Source organism: Dermacentor albipictus, chromosome 1, assembly GCF_038994185.2.
Source record: "Dermacentor albipictus isolate Rhodes 1998 colony chromosome 1, USDA_Dalb.pri_finalv2, whole genome shotgun sequence".
Lineage (NCBI taxonomy): Eukaryota > Metazoa > Arthropoda > Arachnida > Ixodida > Ixodidae > Dermacentor > Dermacentor albipictus.
The window spans coordinates 494,313,742-494,333,304 of record NC_091821.1 but is presented as its reverse complement, the minus strand read 5'-3'; the positions used below and the strand labels follow the sequence as shown (position 1 = coordinate 494,333,304).

Below are 19,563 nucleotides of genomic sequence, written 5' to 3'. Positions count from 1 at the left end.
TTTAAGAAAATGAAAATTACTTAAATTTCCTTGAAAAAGAAAAAAAATGTGATGAAAGTTTAGGTTCTGTGGATTTCTGCAGAACTGATTTGTTATGTTCAATGTTTGAGTTGTCGATTAATTTGGTCTCACTCTGCTGGTTTGCATAGATGGTTTGCATCTCCTGGTTTGCAAAGATTGTTGAGTGACCGGCCCAGAAAAGCATTGGCTATAATGAATTTTTCAAATACGAAGTTTTTTTTCGTAGATACAGCATACAGAAGTTTTGTCTCTCACACTGTTTTGTTTTTTAGCTCTGTGATACCCTTGAGTGGGACATGCGAGCCCTCTTGAGTGAGGCTGGCTTTGCAGGGCTCTTTGAGGAATTATCAGGCATTGCCTGGGATATTATTGGCCTTAGTGAGGCTAGGAGGTTGGCGAGGCTTATACAGTGCTGACTATCGGCCACATCCTCTGCTACAGAGGACTTCCAGATAAGCAGTACGGAGTAGGATTCCTAATCCATGAGGACATAGAGGGCAACATTGATTAATTCTACAGCATTAATGAGAGGGTAACTGTAGTCATATTAAAGCTGAATAGGAGGTATAGTTTAAAGGCAGTACAAGCTTTTGCTGCAACCTCCAGTCACGATTATGAAGAAGTAGAACAGTTTTATGAAGATGTTGAATGAGCGATGAGAAACTTGCAAACTCAGTATACTGTAGTCATGGGCGACCTCAATGCAAAAGTGGGGAAAAAGCAGGCTGGTGAACAAGCAATTCGCAACTATGGCATAGATTCTAGGAACACTAGAGGAGAGATGATGGTCGAATTCACAGAAAAGAATAGGCTCCAAATAATGAATACCTTCTTCAGGAAGTGCAGTAACAGAAAGTGGACCTGGAAATGCTTTAATGGAGAAGCAAGAAGTCAAATAACTTTTATACTCTCTACCAATCCTAGCATAGTGCAGGATGTAGAAATCTTAGGTAGGGTAAAGTGCAATGACCATAGGCTAGTGAGGTCTAGGATTTCTCTCAATTTGAAGAGAGAAATAGTAAAATTAGTCAAGAGGAAACAGGCCAACCTAGTCACAGTAAGGTTAAAGATAGACAAAATCAGGCTGGTACTTACAAACAAATATGCAACCTTAGAACAAGAAAATGAAGATAACATAGAGGTAATTAATGATACCGTAACTAGGCCGATTTCAGAAGCAGCAATTGAAGTGAGAGGTAAGGCATCAAGGCAACGAGTTAGTAAGCTATCCTAAGTACCAAAGAACCTAATATAGAAATGACAAAGAATGAACGTGTCATACTCAAGAGATCAGCTAGAATTTGCTGAACTGTCAAAACTGATCCACAAGAGGAAAGTAAGGGATATTCCAAACTACACCATGGAAAACATTGAGGGAGCAGTAAAGAAAGGCTGCAGCGTCAAATCAGAAGAAAACTTGGCATAGGACAAGGCAAGATGTATGCACTGGAAGATAAGCAGGGTAATGTCATCGGCAATTTCGATGATACAGTAAAAGCAGCAGAATTCTATACTGACCTCTACAGTACCCAGAGCAGCCACGATACCTCCATTTGAAGTAGTAATGAACAGCATACAGAGGCTCCTTGTATAACTAGCGATCAAGTTAGAAGGACCTTGCAAGGTATGACCAGGGGAAAAGCAGCAGCAGAGGATGAAATAACAGTTTATTTAATCAAAGCTGGAGGAAATAATGTGGCTCAAATGTTTGAGACCCTCATATGCAATGCCTCACGACTTCAAGTGTACCAGAGAGTTGGAAGAACGTAAACATTATACTAATCCATAAGAAGACTCTAAAGAATTGAAGAATTATAGGCCTATTAGATTGCTGTCAGTATTGTATAATATATTCACCAAGATAATTTCCAATAGAATCAGGGCAACACTTGACTTCAATCAACCAAGAGAACAGGCTGGCTTCAGGAAGGGATATTCAACAATGGATCACATCCTTGTCATCACTCGGCTAATTGAGAGATCTCTCTCTCTCTCTATCAACCTCTCTAAATGGCTTTCATAACTTATGAAAAGGCATTTGATTCAGTAGAGATACCAGCAGTCATAGAAGCATTGCATAATCAAAGAGTACAAGCGACATACGCGAATATCTTCAAAAATATCTACAAATATTTCACAGCTACCTTGGTACTCCATAAGAAAAGTAGACAGTTACCTATCAAGAATTGGGGTCAGCCAAGGAGACACGATCTCTCCAATGCTATTCACTGCATGTATTTAAGCTATTAGAATGTGAAGGCTTAGGAGTGAGGATCAGCGTTGAATATCTTGGCAACCTTTGGTTTGTAGATGACATTGTCCTGTTCAACAACACTGGGGATGATTACAAAAAATGATTGAGAACCTTAATCAAGAATGCGTAAGAGTGGAGTTCGAGATTAATATGCAGAAGAGAAAAATGATGTTCCATAGCCTGGCAAGGGAACAAGAATTCAGGATCATGAGTCAGCCTCTAGAACCATGTAATAAGTGCTGTAAAGCAGTGGCTGACCATGTGACATTGTGAGCTTTTCAGCTCTTTCTACTTTCCTGGTTGAGTTTGACTGAACTGGAAGCGTGGTTGAATGAGTGAATGTGAGTGGTTTCTGGACAGATAGTGGCTTGGCACGATTTGCGCAGGTCATCTAACCTCGCAGTACCTGGTTTAACTTGAATAAACCTGAATGACTTGCTAAACTTGATAGGTTCTTGGTGAACAGTGGCCAACAATCTGACAGTGTGACAGTGTGGCCAGTGCAGCTCAGTGAACTTGATGCTGGGATATGCCTTTTCCAGTAGCACTACTAAAATTTATAGTCTGACAATCCTGGAGTATTTATATTAAGTACTGTGTAATGCCTCATTCCCACAGCTGTCATTTGTCCTGTTACTATCACGAGAAAAGGATGTGCTAGCGATGTAACAGCACAGTGTTCAAGTGGGTGATAATGACAGCAATGCCAGCCAGTGCATGTGTTATTACAGTGTTAACAGCCAGAACTTTGGTTTAGCTGATACCAAATGAATTTGAATTCAGTTGAGATTATTTCCCATTCTCGGTTGGGAAGGGCCAAAGGAAAAAACTGCACAAGTAGCTTGACGAGTTCATTGAACCCTGTGGTGTGTTACCATGATCGGCAACAGTATGCAGTGAAAACGAAAAAAAGAAATTGCCGGATATTCTTCGGAATGAAACAAATCTTCAGATGTGTAACAGCAGTAATGCTGTTAAATATATAGCGAAACTTGTGGTCAAAGGGAAAAATTCACGGCAGTGTCAACAAATTGGCATTGGATGCAAAAATATTGCGATGTAAGGTGTTAAAAGAACAAAGACATATAGTTACAGTAGATTTTCATAATTCGCCTCCGGTTAATTGGATTTTTCGGGTAATTCTATCCCGACCAAAAGTCCAGGCCTGCACCCGTGCATTTCTACGGGCCTAAAGTTTCATTATTTTGATCCTAAAATTGGCCTTTGCTGGATAATTCAAACTAGACCACTCAGCATGGCTCCTTTGGTGAACCCAAAAGCGGCTCCTGTAGTGGCAGTGTCTGTCTCGGCAAAGGTTAGGGAACAGCGAATGTGTATAATGCACATCATCTCTTGTTGAAAATGCCTACTTTAGGTCTGCCCTAGGAAGGTTTTCAAGCAGTAGCCATACTTACAATGTCTGATCACGGTATTCACCCATTTCTAACACACACACCTTTCTTCTTTCTGATAATAATTTGGATGAAAATTGCATGCACGGTGCAGCTGGATGCAAACCCAAAACCATATTTTTGGCGTTAATATACTTCAACACTTAACACAACTGTATTGCAGCAAAGCTGACATTAGAAAATGGGTCCTCATTGTGCAACACATTGCGCAACCGTTGCTCATTTTTGTTGCCAAAAAATCTGGTGCGTGTTATATTTCTAATTTAGTTTTCTTTTTTGAACACCTAGAAAGTCGGCGCACATTTGATTCAGGGGCTTGTTAGCATTGAGCAAATACTTCCAAATGAATCGGTGTTTTAGCTTTGTTTTTGTTTTTTCCATCTTGTTTGATTAAACCCACCTGACTATTCAATCACTTTCGTCGGTCCTGTCATGGTCCAACTAACATAAGTCAATTGTATTTGAAAGTCCTTACACCAGGCACAGCAAATGATTGCTTAGTCGTTTATCAAACATTGCAAGTAAGCATTCTTTGACTGCAAACATCACTTACACTACAAAATAATTAATTGTGCACACGTGTGTCACTAAAAATTTCTGTTCTTCAATTCAAGGAATTCATTTCTGTCACAACTTGCACAAGCATGCATGATGATGACAGTCGGTGGCAGTTGACAGTGCTTGGGAGTTTGATTGGCCAGTTTACAATTGGGTTGGGTTCCATCACTGGTGTGGTGATGGTACAGTGGCCTATATTGTCGGCAGTCCGTTTACGGGAGAAACCAGTTCGAGAACCCTTTCCCCTGATGGAAGTTGGCATAATGATGGAACATTGCAAAGGACAGCTGTTGAAATGAAGTCTTAACAGTGGCCGACCATGTATTGCGGTACAGGGAGTACCTGGAAGGCTTTCTGGACTGTCATCATTTGTGTCTGTGCTAGTGTTGTGGTTTACAAGTGCAGATACTATGAAGCTTGCTACTTGCAGCCATTTTCATACCATGGGCAAAATAGGAGGCAGTGAGCACATCAGGAAATGCAGGTGACAAAAAGACAGGGACAAGAGCTCGTTAAATTTCTTTGTGGTACAGCAGTTAAATAGACAGGGGTGGCTGTAGGAGTCCACTTTGTAGAATGTCATCTGCTTTATTACTGCTTGGAATTAAAATGGCAGTGCACGGAAATGGCCTGTACCTTATTGCAGGGGAATGTTAAGCACACACAGAAGCTATTGAAAGCAGCAGGTTCTTCTGAAATTGGTAGGGATGCAGAATAGATCATTGAGAGGGTTTGTGATTGCTCATTTTTCGAATGGTTCGAAGGAACAGGACTTGTTCCTTCATGCTGTTCCAATGACAAGCAGGGATGCATTTTCCAGTAGACTCTAGCGAGACTGATGGTTCATAGGAATGATTGTTGTATACTGCTAATAACCTGTGCATGTCAAAGTCTTAGTGGCATGACTACAGCCATGGGCTGTAAGCTAGCCATGTGTCAAGCCCTTCTAAATAATGTTGAAGTGGGAAAAAGAATGCTGATTGCCAGAAGTTACCTTCTTTAGGGTAAAAGGAATGTTCCTAATGTGTATACCAGCATTGTTAACTCATGTCACGCTGTTCTCTGCAGCTCTGTCAATGTGCATATTCCACACTTTTTGTTGCGCCTATGCTGTGTGCACTCTTGGTGTTAACTTTATGGTTGACTCAGCCTCCTTCAACTTTAAAGTGTCTATACTCACCTGTGTGCCTAATTTATTTACCTGTAGGAATGCTAGTTGATGCTCTTCTTTCTAGTCACCCTTACTTTTATGTCTAGATTGTAGGGTAATTTATTGTTCAGACAACATTCTTTCTTTTACCCCTGTTTGATTAAAGATCTGTTCCTTACCCAAGTTCTGGCTTGCACGGTTGCAGGATGCAGGCGATGATGGCATGTCGCCATGCCAAGTGCAGTGTGCAAGTAGCCCAGAAAGCAGAAACATGAACATCATGTTTCACTGCAATTACAGCCAAAATTCAACATAACAAACACTGATGTCATGAACTATCGGACATTATGAAGTAATTCTGAGATGTCCCTTGCTGATATTGGTGTGTGAGGAATACTGTTTGCTTATAATGAATATTCGATATAATGAAGGCATTACCATGTTGTATGCGACTTTGTTATATGACGAATTTTGACTGTATTGTCATCTTTGTTTGTATGTTATGCTCTCTTACAGTGGACAGCACCAATGGCAGATGGTTGTAGCCATGTGGGTGCATGTTGCCACTGTGCAAACCGCATTTTTCTCGATTCTCATCTGCTGGCAAAAGCAGTGTGCAGTGCTGTTTGTTCTCAAAACCGATGGCCTGCTAGTCACTCATGTGGCGCCCTCGGCCACTGCCTGCACGGAGCCCACGTTTGTTAGGTGTTGTTGGTGGCGACATACACACAGTACCTCGTTTATAAGTGTTTTGGTGCAGAACAAAGCAGCCTTGACTATTTGTTTGCATTTACTAATGCTGCCGCATTCTCAGATGGGTGCTGGAGTTATGGTCCTGCATTTATCGTTTACGTGCTGTTACCATTAACGGTGACAGTAATTGGACTGTTGGTAACTACTGTATGTGAAGCATTGGTACAGAGTAGGACGGCTGCAAAGGCAAAACAAAATGCAATGTGCAGCATCAGCTAAAATAAACTCTGGCTCCCATCTGTGTGTATTGTTTTATGATCTCTTCAGTTCCTGTTCACTTCGTGGTTGCCTTCCTGTATTTTTGTCACGTTCAGAGGATGTCCTGACCACTCTGATCAAAAGCAATTGTTAACACAAGGCATTGCCTTTTTGTTGCCACTTTGACTTTGTCGTTTGAACGCTGCTGAGCTTTCCCTACCACCTGTAAATGATTTGAACTGGTACGCTTGGATGAGACTGCTAATTAAAAAATTACCTATACTCCATCTGATGAGCTCAGTGCACTGTTGCAAAAGGTGTGGGCCGCATCAGCCAATCGGAAGAGAGAGCCAAAATGTCTTCGTTGTCCGTCGCTGGTTGCCCTCCAAGCAACAATGGCTGAATGAAAGCTTCACGGAAGGATTAGTGCCCTTCTCCCTTGGAACACATGACCACTTCTTGTTAGTGATTAGCTGATGCAAGCCCTGTTCTTCACTGCACTGCATAGAGTTGGTGAGAGAGAGTAGAGGTATTACCACATAATGCTTGTCCGTCACAGCTGAGCAGCACAACAGCTGTTCTGCTCTGAACAGGTGCACACGGATGAAATGTTCCTGTTAGCAGCTGAGTATTTTCACGCTGGCAGCATTTGTTGATCGCAAGTGAAGGTATTTAACTGGTCAATCAATGTATAGAGTTTCTCTCACGTGGGGTGCTAAACGTGTGTCCTGTTAGCATGGTTTGGCTGACGCTGGCTTTCGAAGCGGAAAAGTTGATTCCATCCATGTTTTCACTTGTGAATGCAATAACAAGTTTTGAAAAGCCCTTTGTTGTTGTGCTCTTTTCCTTGTCCTGAGCCAGGCTGAGCCAGGCTGAATGTGCTAAGCCAGGCTGATTGCAGCAGGTCGCCACACCTCAACAGCATTCTTGTCTCATTACCAGCCACGGTGGCACAGTGGCTGTGGTGTCTTTTCTTACTGCTTAGAACGTACCATCAACCTCTACGGTGACAACTGTGGCTGTTCAGAGACCATAGAACGAATACAGTTAAATCGGGAAAAGACAAATGGAACACCAATTGAAAGTGTCCCAACCAGATGAGATGTCCTCAAACATCGAGATATAAACATGGATATAATGAATTATCGGATACAGGAAAGAAAATCTAAAACATAGCTCACTAGTATCAGCCTGTAATGAATATATGATTATAAAGAATATGGGATATAATGGAGGTATTGCATCGTCAAATGCGACTTCACTGTTTCAAGGTTCAGCTGTATTACTCGAATGCCCTGCATACCGTGTTGAGAGATTTCGTCTTTAGCTAAATGTACGTGATTTGTCATGTTCCACTGCTGTTAGATGGCATCTTATGTCCTATGTCCTGCCCTTCAAAACAGCAGCCATCCTTGGATTCAGTGTTATTTTATACCTTTCTGAAAAGGCCATTTTTTAGAAAGCTTTAGCCAGAGTCCACTTCGTGATGTACAAAGCCCTGATTTTTCTCACCACTGTCTCACCTATAAATATAATGGTCAACCTTACTGACACACTTTTCTTCCTTTTTTTTCTCTCTCTCTCTCTCTCTCTGCAACCTTTTGATCCCCTTCCTCCTCCCTTTACACAGTAGTAGCATGCCAGAAAAAGATCTCTGCCTTCCAATAAAGTTCTTTTTCCTGCCAAGCACAAGGTTACAGGTTTGATTCAGGGCTGTATCAGATGAATTCTATTTAAGGCAGAATGCAAACGTGTTCATTTATTGAGCCTTTTGTGCAAAGCCACTCAATTACAATGTCTCGCATAGTCCACGTTTTGCATTTAGACGTAAAACTGTGTCAATAAATCGCTGCCTTGTTTCTTTTCGGTGTCCTGGAATGAAGCACCATTAAAGGCCAACTGTAACGAAATTATACTTCGGCTAAATTTATTATAGATGAGTAGTACATATATTGATATTATTTGTGTCTCTGTATGTGTTCCCACCTATCCTGTATTTTCTTAAGGCAGGATTGCAAATGCACATATGTGTCAAAATTGTTTACCCACTCCTGTAATAACCCCCATGGGGTTGACAGTATGTTTGAATAAATAAATAAATAAAATAAATATACCATTGAATCAATCCTGGCAAAGCAGCAAGGCTGATAATTGTGTAGGTTTCTCGTTAGCACACTTTAAACGGCACCTGTGCAGATGATGGGTGAACTAGTGAATTGACTATGACACACGAGACCTAGCACACCGCATCTGAAAATTTTCAGGCAGCTGCGGGTGCCCGGGCACTTGTGCTGTCTCGCGTAGCCACACCTAAAGAACCGCAGACCAATCAGAGCAACTGGTAGTCTTAGCTTCTCGCACGGGTAGACGGCTCGTGGCACCCTGCGGTGGCTTTGGTATCTACATGATGCAGCAGTGCGGCCTGCGAGATTGCGAACATCATGCATCACTTTCAGCGAGTAGTAATGGCGGTGCTATTTCTTCAGTTTCAGCATCAAAAGTGGCTATTCTTGTGGGCTTTTCGCGATGCTCCTGCTTGTATTTCATTCGTCAAATTTTGCGTGGGAGCTCCTCTGTATGTACGTTATCTTATACTAGGCTTCTTATGTGGTCCAAAATTTCGTTGCACTTGGCCTTTTAGCTGTTTCACACAGAACTTGTGCACAGTGCATGCTAGACCTTTACAAGAAAATCTAGCAGGAAATGCTTCATGTTGAGATTTGAGGCATGAGGGCTACAGATTTCCAAGCACTTTGCAAACTTGAGAAAGGATATTGTGATGCCGTGCTCTTTTGCCTAACATCCAACGTTTGCTGCAGTTTTAATGGTTGCATTGTACAGACATTGTTCCATGAAATGCATGTGCCAAGACTATTGAAACGTATTTCCTGGACCGCATCGCAACCACACAGGTTGAAATAAGTACCTAGTCCAGGAACCTTGGTGTGTCAAAGCTTTTCATTTCATTTTTATTCAAGACGACTTAGGGAACTGTCTTTAACATTTTCAGATGCCACTTTGTCCTGTTGATTGAAAACTTGCTTTAATCACATTTCTTGCATCTTCAGAATCATAGAAAGTATACAGCTGTAGAAAACATTAAAAATTGTCAATTGTTTATTGAATTTTGTCAAGATTACAGAATGTAGACTCCATGCGAAAATCCACTACAGGAACATCAAATATGAGAACATGAACTATTTCGTGTTTTCAAAAGCTTGAAAAGCACTTATCCAGCCACTTGAAAAATTATGCCTGGAGCATAACATTGCAAAAAGCAATGAAATAAGTGAAACTGCTACATACAACACACCGACAAGGAGTAAAAAGTACCAACCGTCTACCTTTCTCCCCCATTTTGCTAAAACATTCTGCACGCTATTAAAAATTGCAGCACAATTCCAATCATAAGTGTTTCAAGATGTATGCAACACATTTGAAATAGCATTACTTTCATCAGTGCTTTTGCTGTTGGCGCACTATGTTGCTGTACACAGTTGTGTACACAGCATCTGAAAGGGTTAGGAGACATGACAAAAGGCTTTAACTTTCAAATGAATTCTAGAAAAACGTACCAATTTTCCCAATTTATTTTATGTAGTCGTAATTTCTTTTCATGTCATTCTGATTCTGAGAATATAACATTTGATTGGTTTTTGGTTAGAATTGGCACAAAAATTTTTTTAAAAATGAAAAGAATAGCTGCTCTTGAGGCAGCTTTACTTCAATGCCACCCGTAACTCGTCTTTGGCAGCGGGAGCAGCACAACATCGGGCTGGACAAGTGTGACTCATCATTGGTGATATTGGTATAACCTCCCATGACAAGTACAGCTCAGGATCGGGGGTTAAAATCACCTGACTTGGTGTTGCCGCCATGACAGCAGTTTCCTTATACAAGACAAAATATATATGTTGAACAGGGAAATCTTATAAAAGCAATGCAATTTGTACATTTGTAATGTAGTAAGCACAAAGCTAATCGAACTGTTATACACTGGTAATAATAGCACTGAAAGCAGAAAACGCAGAAGATATATAGATTAGTTTTGATACCATATACATGTAGGATTCATTGAATATAAACAGATACAAAGCACTTTCGCATACAAGATACTCTTGACATAACTATAACGGAAACATATGCAAAAACACTGTGGCATTTTATAGTTCCATAAGGAAAACTTCCTTAAGTTCTTTTTTATATCTCATTGGCTAAACGCAGCATTCTAGTATATGAAATGTTAAATGGTACTGGTTTAAGAGGTTTGGTATTTCAGAGGACAGTAATTGTGTACCATAATTAGTGTGCACTCTATTCTTGGATGTCGGGTGTTTTCTTAGTTTGTATGGAGTGTGTTTAATGTGATATTTGTTTTGAAGCAGCCTTGCTTGTGTGGTGGTGACACAGAATTTCTAAGGATAATCTGTACTTGTATAGTTGCTTTATTGGTAAGATCTTGTGTAGCTTTTGAAATCTAGAATAATATTTTCATACAGTTGAATGTTGCCAATGGCACGTACCGCATGCGTCTGTAGGGTTTGATTCTGAAGAAGGTCCTGTTCCGTCGTTGGTGATCAAACTAATGAGGAGCATGTAAGGCACGAATACACAAGTGCATAATAAATTTGGTGCTTAGCAGCTAATGGAAGATGTCTTAATCTGTTGAAGACACTGACCAATCTAGAGACATCCCTTTTTATAGAGTAGAGCAGAAGAAGCGAAGAACATCAGTTCCGTGAAATTTTCCTAGCTTACTTTTTCACAACTGAAATTTCTGAGAGGCAGTGCAAACCCACTTGAACTAGCATTGCTGTGTCATGCTCTAAAGTTGCGAAATTGTAGACACGCTGCTGGTTTGCCAAGGGGCATTGTAATGTGACATGCAGGGAAAAAAGATTCTAATGCCGACACTGGGTTCTTTGCCTTCTGATGCTTTGAATGAGCAAAGGGTGCTTCTGCCGCCAGGCAGTATTTAAAATTTTACACCATTCTGTGGCGGTGTTTGGTGAACATCGTCACAGTTCTTGCTAGTGGAGCACCTCTTCCCAAAGCACCGCATTGGTTTTGACTTTGCCACAACTTGTGGCCGAGTGTCGCACTGCATAGTTTGTCTTGCCCCTGGAGAAGCACTACAACATGGTATATTGTAATGCAGCATGCGTCATCGATTTTTCAAAGAGAAAAATAAAGAGTAGTTTATGATTAGGCAGGGTGAGCCAGCAGAGTTCGAAATTTCTGGAATGCGTCTTGCCGTTAGGTATAAAAGGGCCATCAGTGCCTTGTTTTGTGCAAATGGTGCAGCTACCAAACCTTTGCGAGACCCCGAGTGCACACTTCCGTGGCCGCTTACGTGGCTATTGTTGTTGCCTGTAGCATCACAACTGATGCTACTACATAGTGTGCAGCTGCCCACTGGCTTTGCCAGGCACTGGGGCGTCTCCATTTGTTTGATGTTCAGCTAAATCTCGATACTATAAGAAATTATCAAAAAAAACGAAGTGAACCTAAAATGTTCCTTGCCAGTAAGAAATACGATGTGGTTATAACAAATAATGGAAATAGCAAGGTACCTTTATGTTGGGTATGATCTGTTACGAGGTTTGGCTGTAGCTTGCAAAGCTTCCATCCCTACTATAGGATATGCTGTTTAATTAGCAAGTTTAAGAGCATCACTCACTTTTGACAATGTGGTGCACATTGTACCGCCGTTGTGGCAGAACGAGCACCAGGCATTGCACTCGGTTGAATGGTCAAGCGAGAAACTGCAGCGCATGGCAAGGCCAAGCTTTCACTACTAAGAAATTGTCTGAAGGTACAGAACCTGCATATGAACTTTCAGTGCTACAGGAGCAAAACAAAGTCTGTTTGCTCACGAACACAGTGGCTCAGTGCATAAAAGCTTGCCAGAGCAATGAAGCACAGTAATATATTTCATGAAATGGTACAGAAGAAAAATTAAGCTGCCATTAATATCGGCTTTGCCACAAGCCACGTGTCTCGGTAGCCAGAAAATGTGCTTTAATTTGGAGGTATTTCTGTCTGTCATACCGACTCTGTTCACTGAAGCATTTTCCAATGCACCTGCTGCAAACAAAAGCTAGGGCGACTGTGGAGCGTGGCAGTTCACTGTGTGCTACACTGAGCCACTTGCAAAGCGCAGAAGATATTTTTGCCCAAAAGCAAATAATGTAAGCAAAATTTGTTAGGCAAATTGGGTCTTTTTTTGCAGATATTGCTGGCAGTGGTGAAAGCTTGAGAAAATTTTGGAGAGAACTTTTTTTTCATTTAGCAGAAGGAACGTCAGTGAGTCACACTAAGGTAACTCATGTGAAACAGGCACGTAGCCAGGATTTTTTTGCGGAGGGCTGGGTGGGGGGGGCAAGGTTCTATTATTCTCTTAAGTTTCCCATGCTTTGCGCATAATATACAACTATTACCTCGAGCAGGCCCTTGGCCTGCATGAAGGCATATACCATCCTGTACTTTGTCTGGGGCGGGCGTTCAAAGGATGTGCACCTTTGTCCATAGGCAACATGCCAGGCATGAAAAGGAGCAGGGTGCTGGTTGGGAAAGTGTTTCTTTTTTTCCAGGCGGGGGAGGAGAAACTGAAGCCGGGTAAGCACCCCTCTGGGCCCCCGGCTACGCCACTGATGTGAAACTGGCATTGATTACACATAAGGGCATAAGGATTCATGCCACAGATCGTTTCATATATTCTGCATATTTTTCATGCTAGCTGTCCTGCAACACATTCGAAGTCCGTTTCTGTGAACCACCAAACAAGCTGATGTCACAAAGTTCTCATACTCCAAAAGTTGGCAAAAAAAGCTGGCTTCCAAATCTGGAGCAGGTGCTTATACCTCATTGCTGGTACAGAAAGCCATTTGGCTAGTTTTTTTTGTTGTTCTTGCTTTCTCCCCAGTATTAGAAATTCCAGAGTGTGACAAATCTGCAGCTCTCTTCACCAGGTATACTCTTGGCAACAATGCATGCAGCCGCATCCTGTAGTATTCACCATGGTGTCAAAAAAGTGGGCCCTCGAGGAACTGAAAACCTAGCGAGTAGCAGTCTCCCGTGAATTGGAAAGGCAGGCTGCTTGAAAGAGCCTCATAGTGCATGGCTCTTTTGCAATGATGGGCTCCCTGTCTTGCTGCAGAAGTTGAGTGCTTGAACATCTCGAAGGCTGTACTTTTGACAAGTCTAATAATCTCACAATCTCGCCACAATCAATACCTGATAGAAATGAGCTGCTCACGCACACATGCACTACATCCGCATAAGTTGGCCTGAAAAACAAGTGCTGGTTTGAAGAATTAAAGTGCCGCAGAAGAGTAGCTCTCGTGGTAGAAAGATTAGAAATTCATAATATGCCAAGAATCTTCGGAGCAAATCAAGGCAGGACAAAGCGTTGCAGTTAAGGATCTTCCCTGCAGTTTATTTAGCTACGTAACACTAGTTTAGTAGAATTTAGCAATGTTTTGAAAGTTTCCAAGAAAAAAAAAAGGATATGCTTTTTCATGCCTTCAATATTTCTAGAAGCATTACATTAGCAAATGACAGTTGCTCCAACCAAAACCAAAGGATGTTTAGTTCACTGCAAAAACTGCACAAGACAGCTTCTTGCTCGTAAGCGAAAGGCACGTCCCTGGGTAAGCGTACACACCTACCGCGACTGCTGCAAAAAGGAGACGTTCCGAACGCGATGGCCCCCGGAATGAGTGACAGGAAGCCAGATGAGCAAGGGTGCAGCGTTTATTGGCAGTTTAGATTTTCTGGAAGGCAGCAATGTCGACCGACTGGACATGGTCCTTGAAGTTTTCGATCTCTTCAATGAGCCAGTCAATGCTGACCTTCTCATCTTCGACAACGCAGACAATCTGCAGCTTGTGGATGCCGTATGCCAGAGGCACCAACTTGGATGTGCCCCACATGTGACCATCGCAGGTGACCGTGCGCACAAGTCGCTCCAGCTCTTTCATGTCCGTCTCGTCGTCCCAGGGCTTCACATCCAGCACCACGCTTGACTTAGCAACAACACCGGGCTTCTTCGACTTCTTCTCCGCATATGCCTGCACAGTAAACAGCAAAAAATCGTGTCGGTTCCTAGCTACAATTGCAGAAGCTGTTGATGTGGAACCTCATTATAGTAAAGGCTCAGCCAATGTGAAAATCCTTTATACTTAAAGCACATATTCATTACATGCTGATATCAATGGGTAGTATTCACTCACTACACTAACAGTTTACTAACAGCATATACCTTACATTTTACTTAATTTCCATGATATCCCATTGGAAGGGATATCCCGTATCGCATAAGGTGTGGATAATAAAAAAAATATTAAAGCAGGTCTCCCTTCTGAACTAGGGGGTGACAACAGCTTTGGTGAAAGCAGATGGGTTTGTGATGGCTGTAAAACCTGCAAAGCATGTTTTGAGATTACTATCTGTGTAACCTATTTTTGTCCTTTTTTTGATGGCAATTGCATAAAGATGCTCCTCTCATTAACAGGTTATTGAAAATGCATAATTAAGGAGGCTAAACAGATTAAAAGCTATCATCAGGGTGCTCCGTTTCATTTTTCCCAGCAATACCATCATGCAGTCACCTTCTGCAACCTAAAAAAAAAAAAACCACTGTGTGGTACACTCTGATGTCCACCACAGGGACGGCTCTGTCAATGGGCCACCACATGCCCAACGGCTAAGTGTGCACACTATCCATCCTGTTTGGAGGTATTAAGCTCAGCTACTGTTGCCTACAATGCGAAAGCCTTTTTTTTTTGTTTATTGAATGAAAAAAAAAAGGTACACATAAAAAGGTTTGGCGGCTATTTGACCACCAACACTACTAAGCTGCTAAACACGCATGAGCTTAGCCAAAAATGGAATTCAAGATTTTTGAAACCCGCGTAACGCGAAGAGGTGGGATCCTTCCCAACGTGCAGCAAGTTGTTTTTTCATCCACTTTCATTGCCATTAATTTATCATTTCTTTAATTCAATTAGTAAATACAAGTAATTGACCCTATGTTTTCCTTGGCATCTTTGTTTGTTGCCTTTTCATGATATGTTTCATGAAAGTTAGGGGTTTTTGAAGCCTTAAAAATGGTATTTTGCACTGAAGCATTTAAACGAGTGCTACAAACCATGAAGCAGCTGCTAAGCCTTTCTTTACATACATCCCATAGCCCATCCTGCTCACATGCACACAGTGCTGTTTCACTATGGCTGTTTCTCTTGCCTGTCACTGTGATTAAAGGCACTGACAACCGATCTTTAAGCACCTAGTTCTTTTATGGTGCAACACAAAGCTCACCCTTGGTAGTGTTTGCATCTGCAGCAGTTACTTCCAAAAGTGTGTGGATATTTAGTAAGCAGAATTTTTCAATCTAAGCAGCTTCTAAAGAAAGTAAGAGTCCCCCTCCAGCAACGCTGAGAAGTGAGAGCGATGTCGATAGCCCACCTTGCAAATAGTGAAAGTCACCCATCGTTCTGCTTTCACAGCAGTTTGTGGAACCGTGGTTAACCACCTACATTCTGACCTTTTTCAACCAGTCTTTAAAATAAAAAGCTGGTGCAATAAGCTTGTGTTGTTGTAAAGACACTTCTTATATTTGTACCGCACTTTTCCCCAAGTACGTGCCAACGTCATCGCTGGCTGGCCCCTCTCATCGTAGTGCTGTCGATAGACGAGCCAAGTCAACTCATCGAAAATGAAGGCGAAGGCAGGGCAATTTTCCTGCTCACTACAAACGAAAGCTTATCTGCACATTGTAAGTCAGGATAAACTTATAATAATAAATAGTACACAGCACTCTAATACTAATAAAAAGAGCAGCAACCGCGTACACTAGTAAAAGGTGACGCGGTGGACCTCTTATGCAGCTTTCGTGTTTTTGCCACGTGGGATGCCAAAAGTAATTTTTCGCAGCTTTTAGTGAATTAAAAATATAAATCCAAATCTAATCAGAAAAACCTGGCTTGTTTTAGCCACTACGATGGGGAATCATTCCATCAGCGGGGTTATCTCTATTCATGTTCTGTGCGGTTGCCCGTCTAAGCGATAATTCTCCCACCAGCCTTGAGGACAAAACCGTAGCAAAGGAAGAGTATGACCATGAAGATGCACTAAAGGCAAAAACAAGGCACATCAAGGATCTATGTCAACTCCTCCCTGAGCTTCGGGATCCCATTCCGCAAGGTTTTGGCCATATGGCCACAGTATACATAGGGCCAATAGGGTTCTCATGCCACCGTGCCTGGCTCTCCTTGCCAGAATAAGGAAGGCCCACAAGGTTCCCTTCTCTGACTGAGCCATAGTGCTACACAAGAGGTCCAGAATGAAGCAAGCTATAGCAGAGGCCACTATGACAGCCAAGCACAAGCAATGCAAAAGATGAGACTATCGTAAGCAGATGCACCCAATGCACTGAAATGTCATCGCCGACTTCTCACACATCACATGGCACTGCTCTACAAACGCACCAGAGAAATTGCCCTGGCACTTTCTAAGCATGGATGTCACTCGGTGGAGACACTGACACACAGAAATGCAATGTTAGTCTCCCTACTAGACTTCTATGGGAGCAAGACTTGACCACCTCTTTTTGACTGCGCTTCTGTTCACGCTATTCCCATTTCCCCTGCCCCTTCCACCATAGATGACAGTAGCGAAAGGCCGGTGGTCATGACCAAAATAGAAGCATTACAACCCATTAATGTTGCTCAATGCAATGCTTTCCCACTTTGATTCATGCGCCTGGGTATGTATAGTACCTACTTCCGTGTATTGCGATTCAGCAGCATTGCATCCAACATGTTACACTACTTTATCATAATTCTACCGTCCTCTCCAGGAATGCGCACTGCCACCACACCACATATGCAGAATGCATGAATGCCTGTGTCTGACAGAAGTTCACGTCAAAGTGCGTTGCATTTCTACACCTCAAAGCCCTTAGACTCAGCTGTGTGTCACTCAGATGTGTATTCCGTGCGCCTTTCACACATAACGGCGCTTGTTATGAACGGGTTTGGGTCGGAGAGCATCTGGTGCTCATGGTGGACTTTTGAGCTGTTCCGCGGCAGCAGTGGGGCCTACAGCACTCGGCAATACTAGGTGTTTTCTTTACCAAGTAATGGCTAAGCACAACAGTGCTCGGCTTCGATGCATGACGAGAACAGGCGTACTCAGTGTAACATGGCCGATAGCTTTACATTACTTGAAGATGTGGAGCAGCAAGTCAAGACGTCGGTTTCACCAAATCAGGATGCAGTGTTTAGGGAACCGTTATTGCCTGCAGACGGCTTCTCGCGCTGCGCTCCTATCAGGCGCCAGAACTAAACCTTGTAAGGGTTTCGCCGGGCAAACCAGATCCTGCCGCGTGCGCCACCAGTAGCGTCCGCTGCTCAACGGTTCGAGCTACGAGCGCGATAGCCTGCGCCTGGGTAATACAAGCATATAGGATGGACCCGTTCGTGTCTGAGGTCAGATGCGCTGCTGACAACGCACCTGGAGCCGCTCCTGACGCGCCTTCTCGGCCTCCTCATCAACCTCGTCGTCCGAGCCGAACAGGTCGACGTCGTCATCGTCGTCAGCAGGCTTAGCAGCTGCTGAAGCGCTCTTCTGGCCCGGGAACGCGGCCCGCTCTGGCTGGGAGTAGGAGCCGATGTGCCGGTACCAGCGGGCGGCGTGCGGGAATTTGGCGGCTGACGGGGCGCCGCTCAGCGCCGAGTACGTGCTTGCGTCAGCCTGCGATGGCTGGTAGCCCTCTACGTAGCTTCGCTGCTCCAGGTAGTCGTTCAGCTTGCTCACGCCGGCATCAGTCTTCAGGTCGCCGAAGGCCATTCTGTCTAGTTTAGTTCAACGTCCCACAACACGTAACCGCGACCACCAGTACCGCTGCCCGACCAGCGAAAGAGAGCAAGTCGTGCGTGCGCACAATCTTGTTGTCCAGACTAGACAGTGTTAGTTTTTAGAGGCGCTGCATTCCTCCCTATAAATTATTTAACAAAGTTCTCTCGTCGCAGTTATTAGTGTAATTTATTATAATTTAAAAATTTTAGCTTAGCTTTACAGGTTTTCAAAAATTTAGAAAGTAAATGTTTGACACTGCAAGTCAATAAAACCAAGCACAAAGATCAGGGAGTATCGTCATTTATAAACAGCATAGAAACAGTCAGGGGAAGAATAAAACATGCACAATGCTTCATAACTTTGAAAATGTTTTGCTAACACGCATCTTCATTTTTGTTTGGCCGCCGTTCCTACGACCCGGTCGTAGGAGTGGAAAGGGGGGGTAACCGTTATAGTGCCCTGGTCGTACGAACGGTTAGGGCCCGAAAGCGTTAGGTTCACCCAAATAGACGCTAAATAATGGTTTGGCTTGGCTCCGTATATTATTTTTAAATAGGTGTCGCTAAAGTGATGGACGCGACGTGAGCTCCATTCTGCCCGTGCGGACTTCGGCCGTGCCCCTGGCTGCTCGTGTGGTTTACTAGCTTTGTGGAACGCGACGATCGAGCCCAGAATCGGTGCTTCCGTTCTGTCCGTGCGGTCTTCGCCTGGGTCAAAGGCTGTGGAGAAGTGATTGTAGCTGTTTGATGTCGTTATATGTGAGAGCTTGTGGCGAAGTGATTGAGTATGGCCATAGTGGTTCTGCTCATGTAGTGTTTTGCGGACTTCACCTGTGCCTGTGACTGATCGTGTTGCCCAATAGCTTTGTGAAAAACCGACGTGGTTTGTGTGGATGTCATCGCAGCGTTTGCCAGCTCCTGGGTGGCCCGTGTGCCAGTTATTGATGGCGTTGCCCAGTAGCTTTGCCGAAGTTGATGTACCTTGTGTGGATTTCGTTGCCGCTTATGACTGCCTTAATTATAGGTGGTCACACGCTGCCTTTTGAAGCGCGTCCGAGCGCGAGAAACTTCACCGATGCTTTTGTTAACAACGTGGACGTCTCGAATTGTTAGCTAGAAATCAACCAGCAGCAAGCCAAGTCTTTATTTTGTGGTTTTTCGAGCTTATGCTCATGCGAGCAGCAGAAGAACAAAAGGTCCGTTACATAATGTCAGTTCCATAAAATCAGCTTTGCCGCAATACAGTAATGTTATGCGGTGAAGCATACGTAATGTATTGCGGTAAAGTATATGAAAAAGTAGGCAGGGACCACTGCGTTACTGGGGCGATTTTATTGTATTATGGTCATGGCCGTG

The 19,563-nt window shown here is 43.1% G+C and overlaps 1 protein-coding gene across 1 annotated transcript; it reads right to left on the bottom strand.

The window, feature by feature from the left end:
• Nucleotides 1–14,083: 14,083 nt before the first annotated feature.
• On the bottom strand, nt 14,084–18,301 carry LOC135908800 (probable elongation factor 1-beta). The gene is made up of 2 exons (XM_065440633.1): nt 17,864–18,301; nt 14,084–14,418 (listed from the first exon to the last, which is right to left on the bottom strand). The coding sequence occupies exons 1-2, from the start codon at nt 18,197–18,199 to the stop codon at nt 14,113–14,115; spliced, it is 642 nt and encodes a 213-aa protein (XP_065296705.1). The 5' UTR covers nt 18,200–18,301; the 3' UTR covers nt 14,084–14,112.
• Between the last annotated feature and the right edge of the window lie 1,262 nt (nt 18,302–19,563).

Bases quoted from the DNA above. Each gene is read 5' to 3' on its own strand.
- LOC135908800 (XM_065440633.1), bottom strand. From the start codon at position 18,199: ATGGCCTTCGGCGACCTGAAGACTGATGCCGGCGTGAGCAAGCTGAAC. The intron at 14,419-17,863 runs GTGCGTTGTCAG...TTTACTGTGCAG, and splicing joins CGCGTCAGGAGCGGCTCCAG to GCATATGCGGAGAAGAAGTC.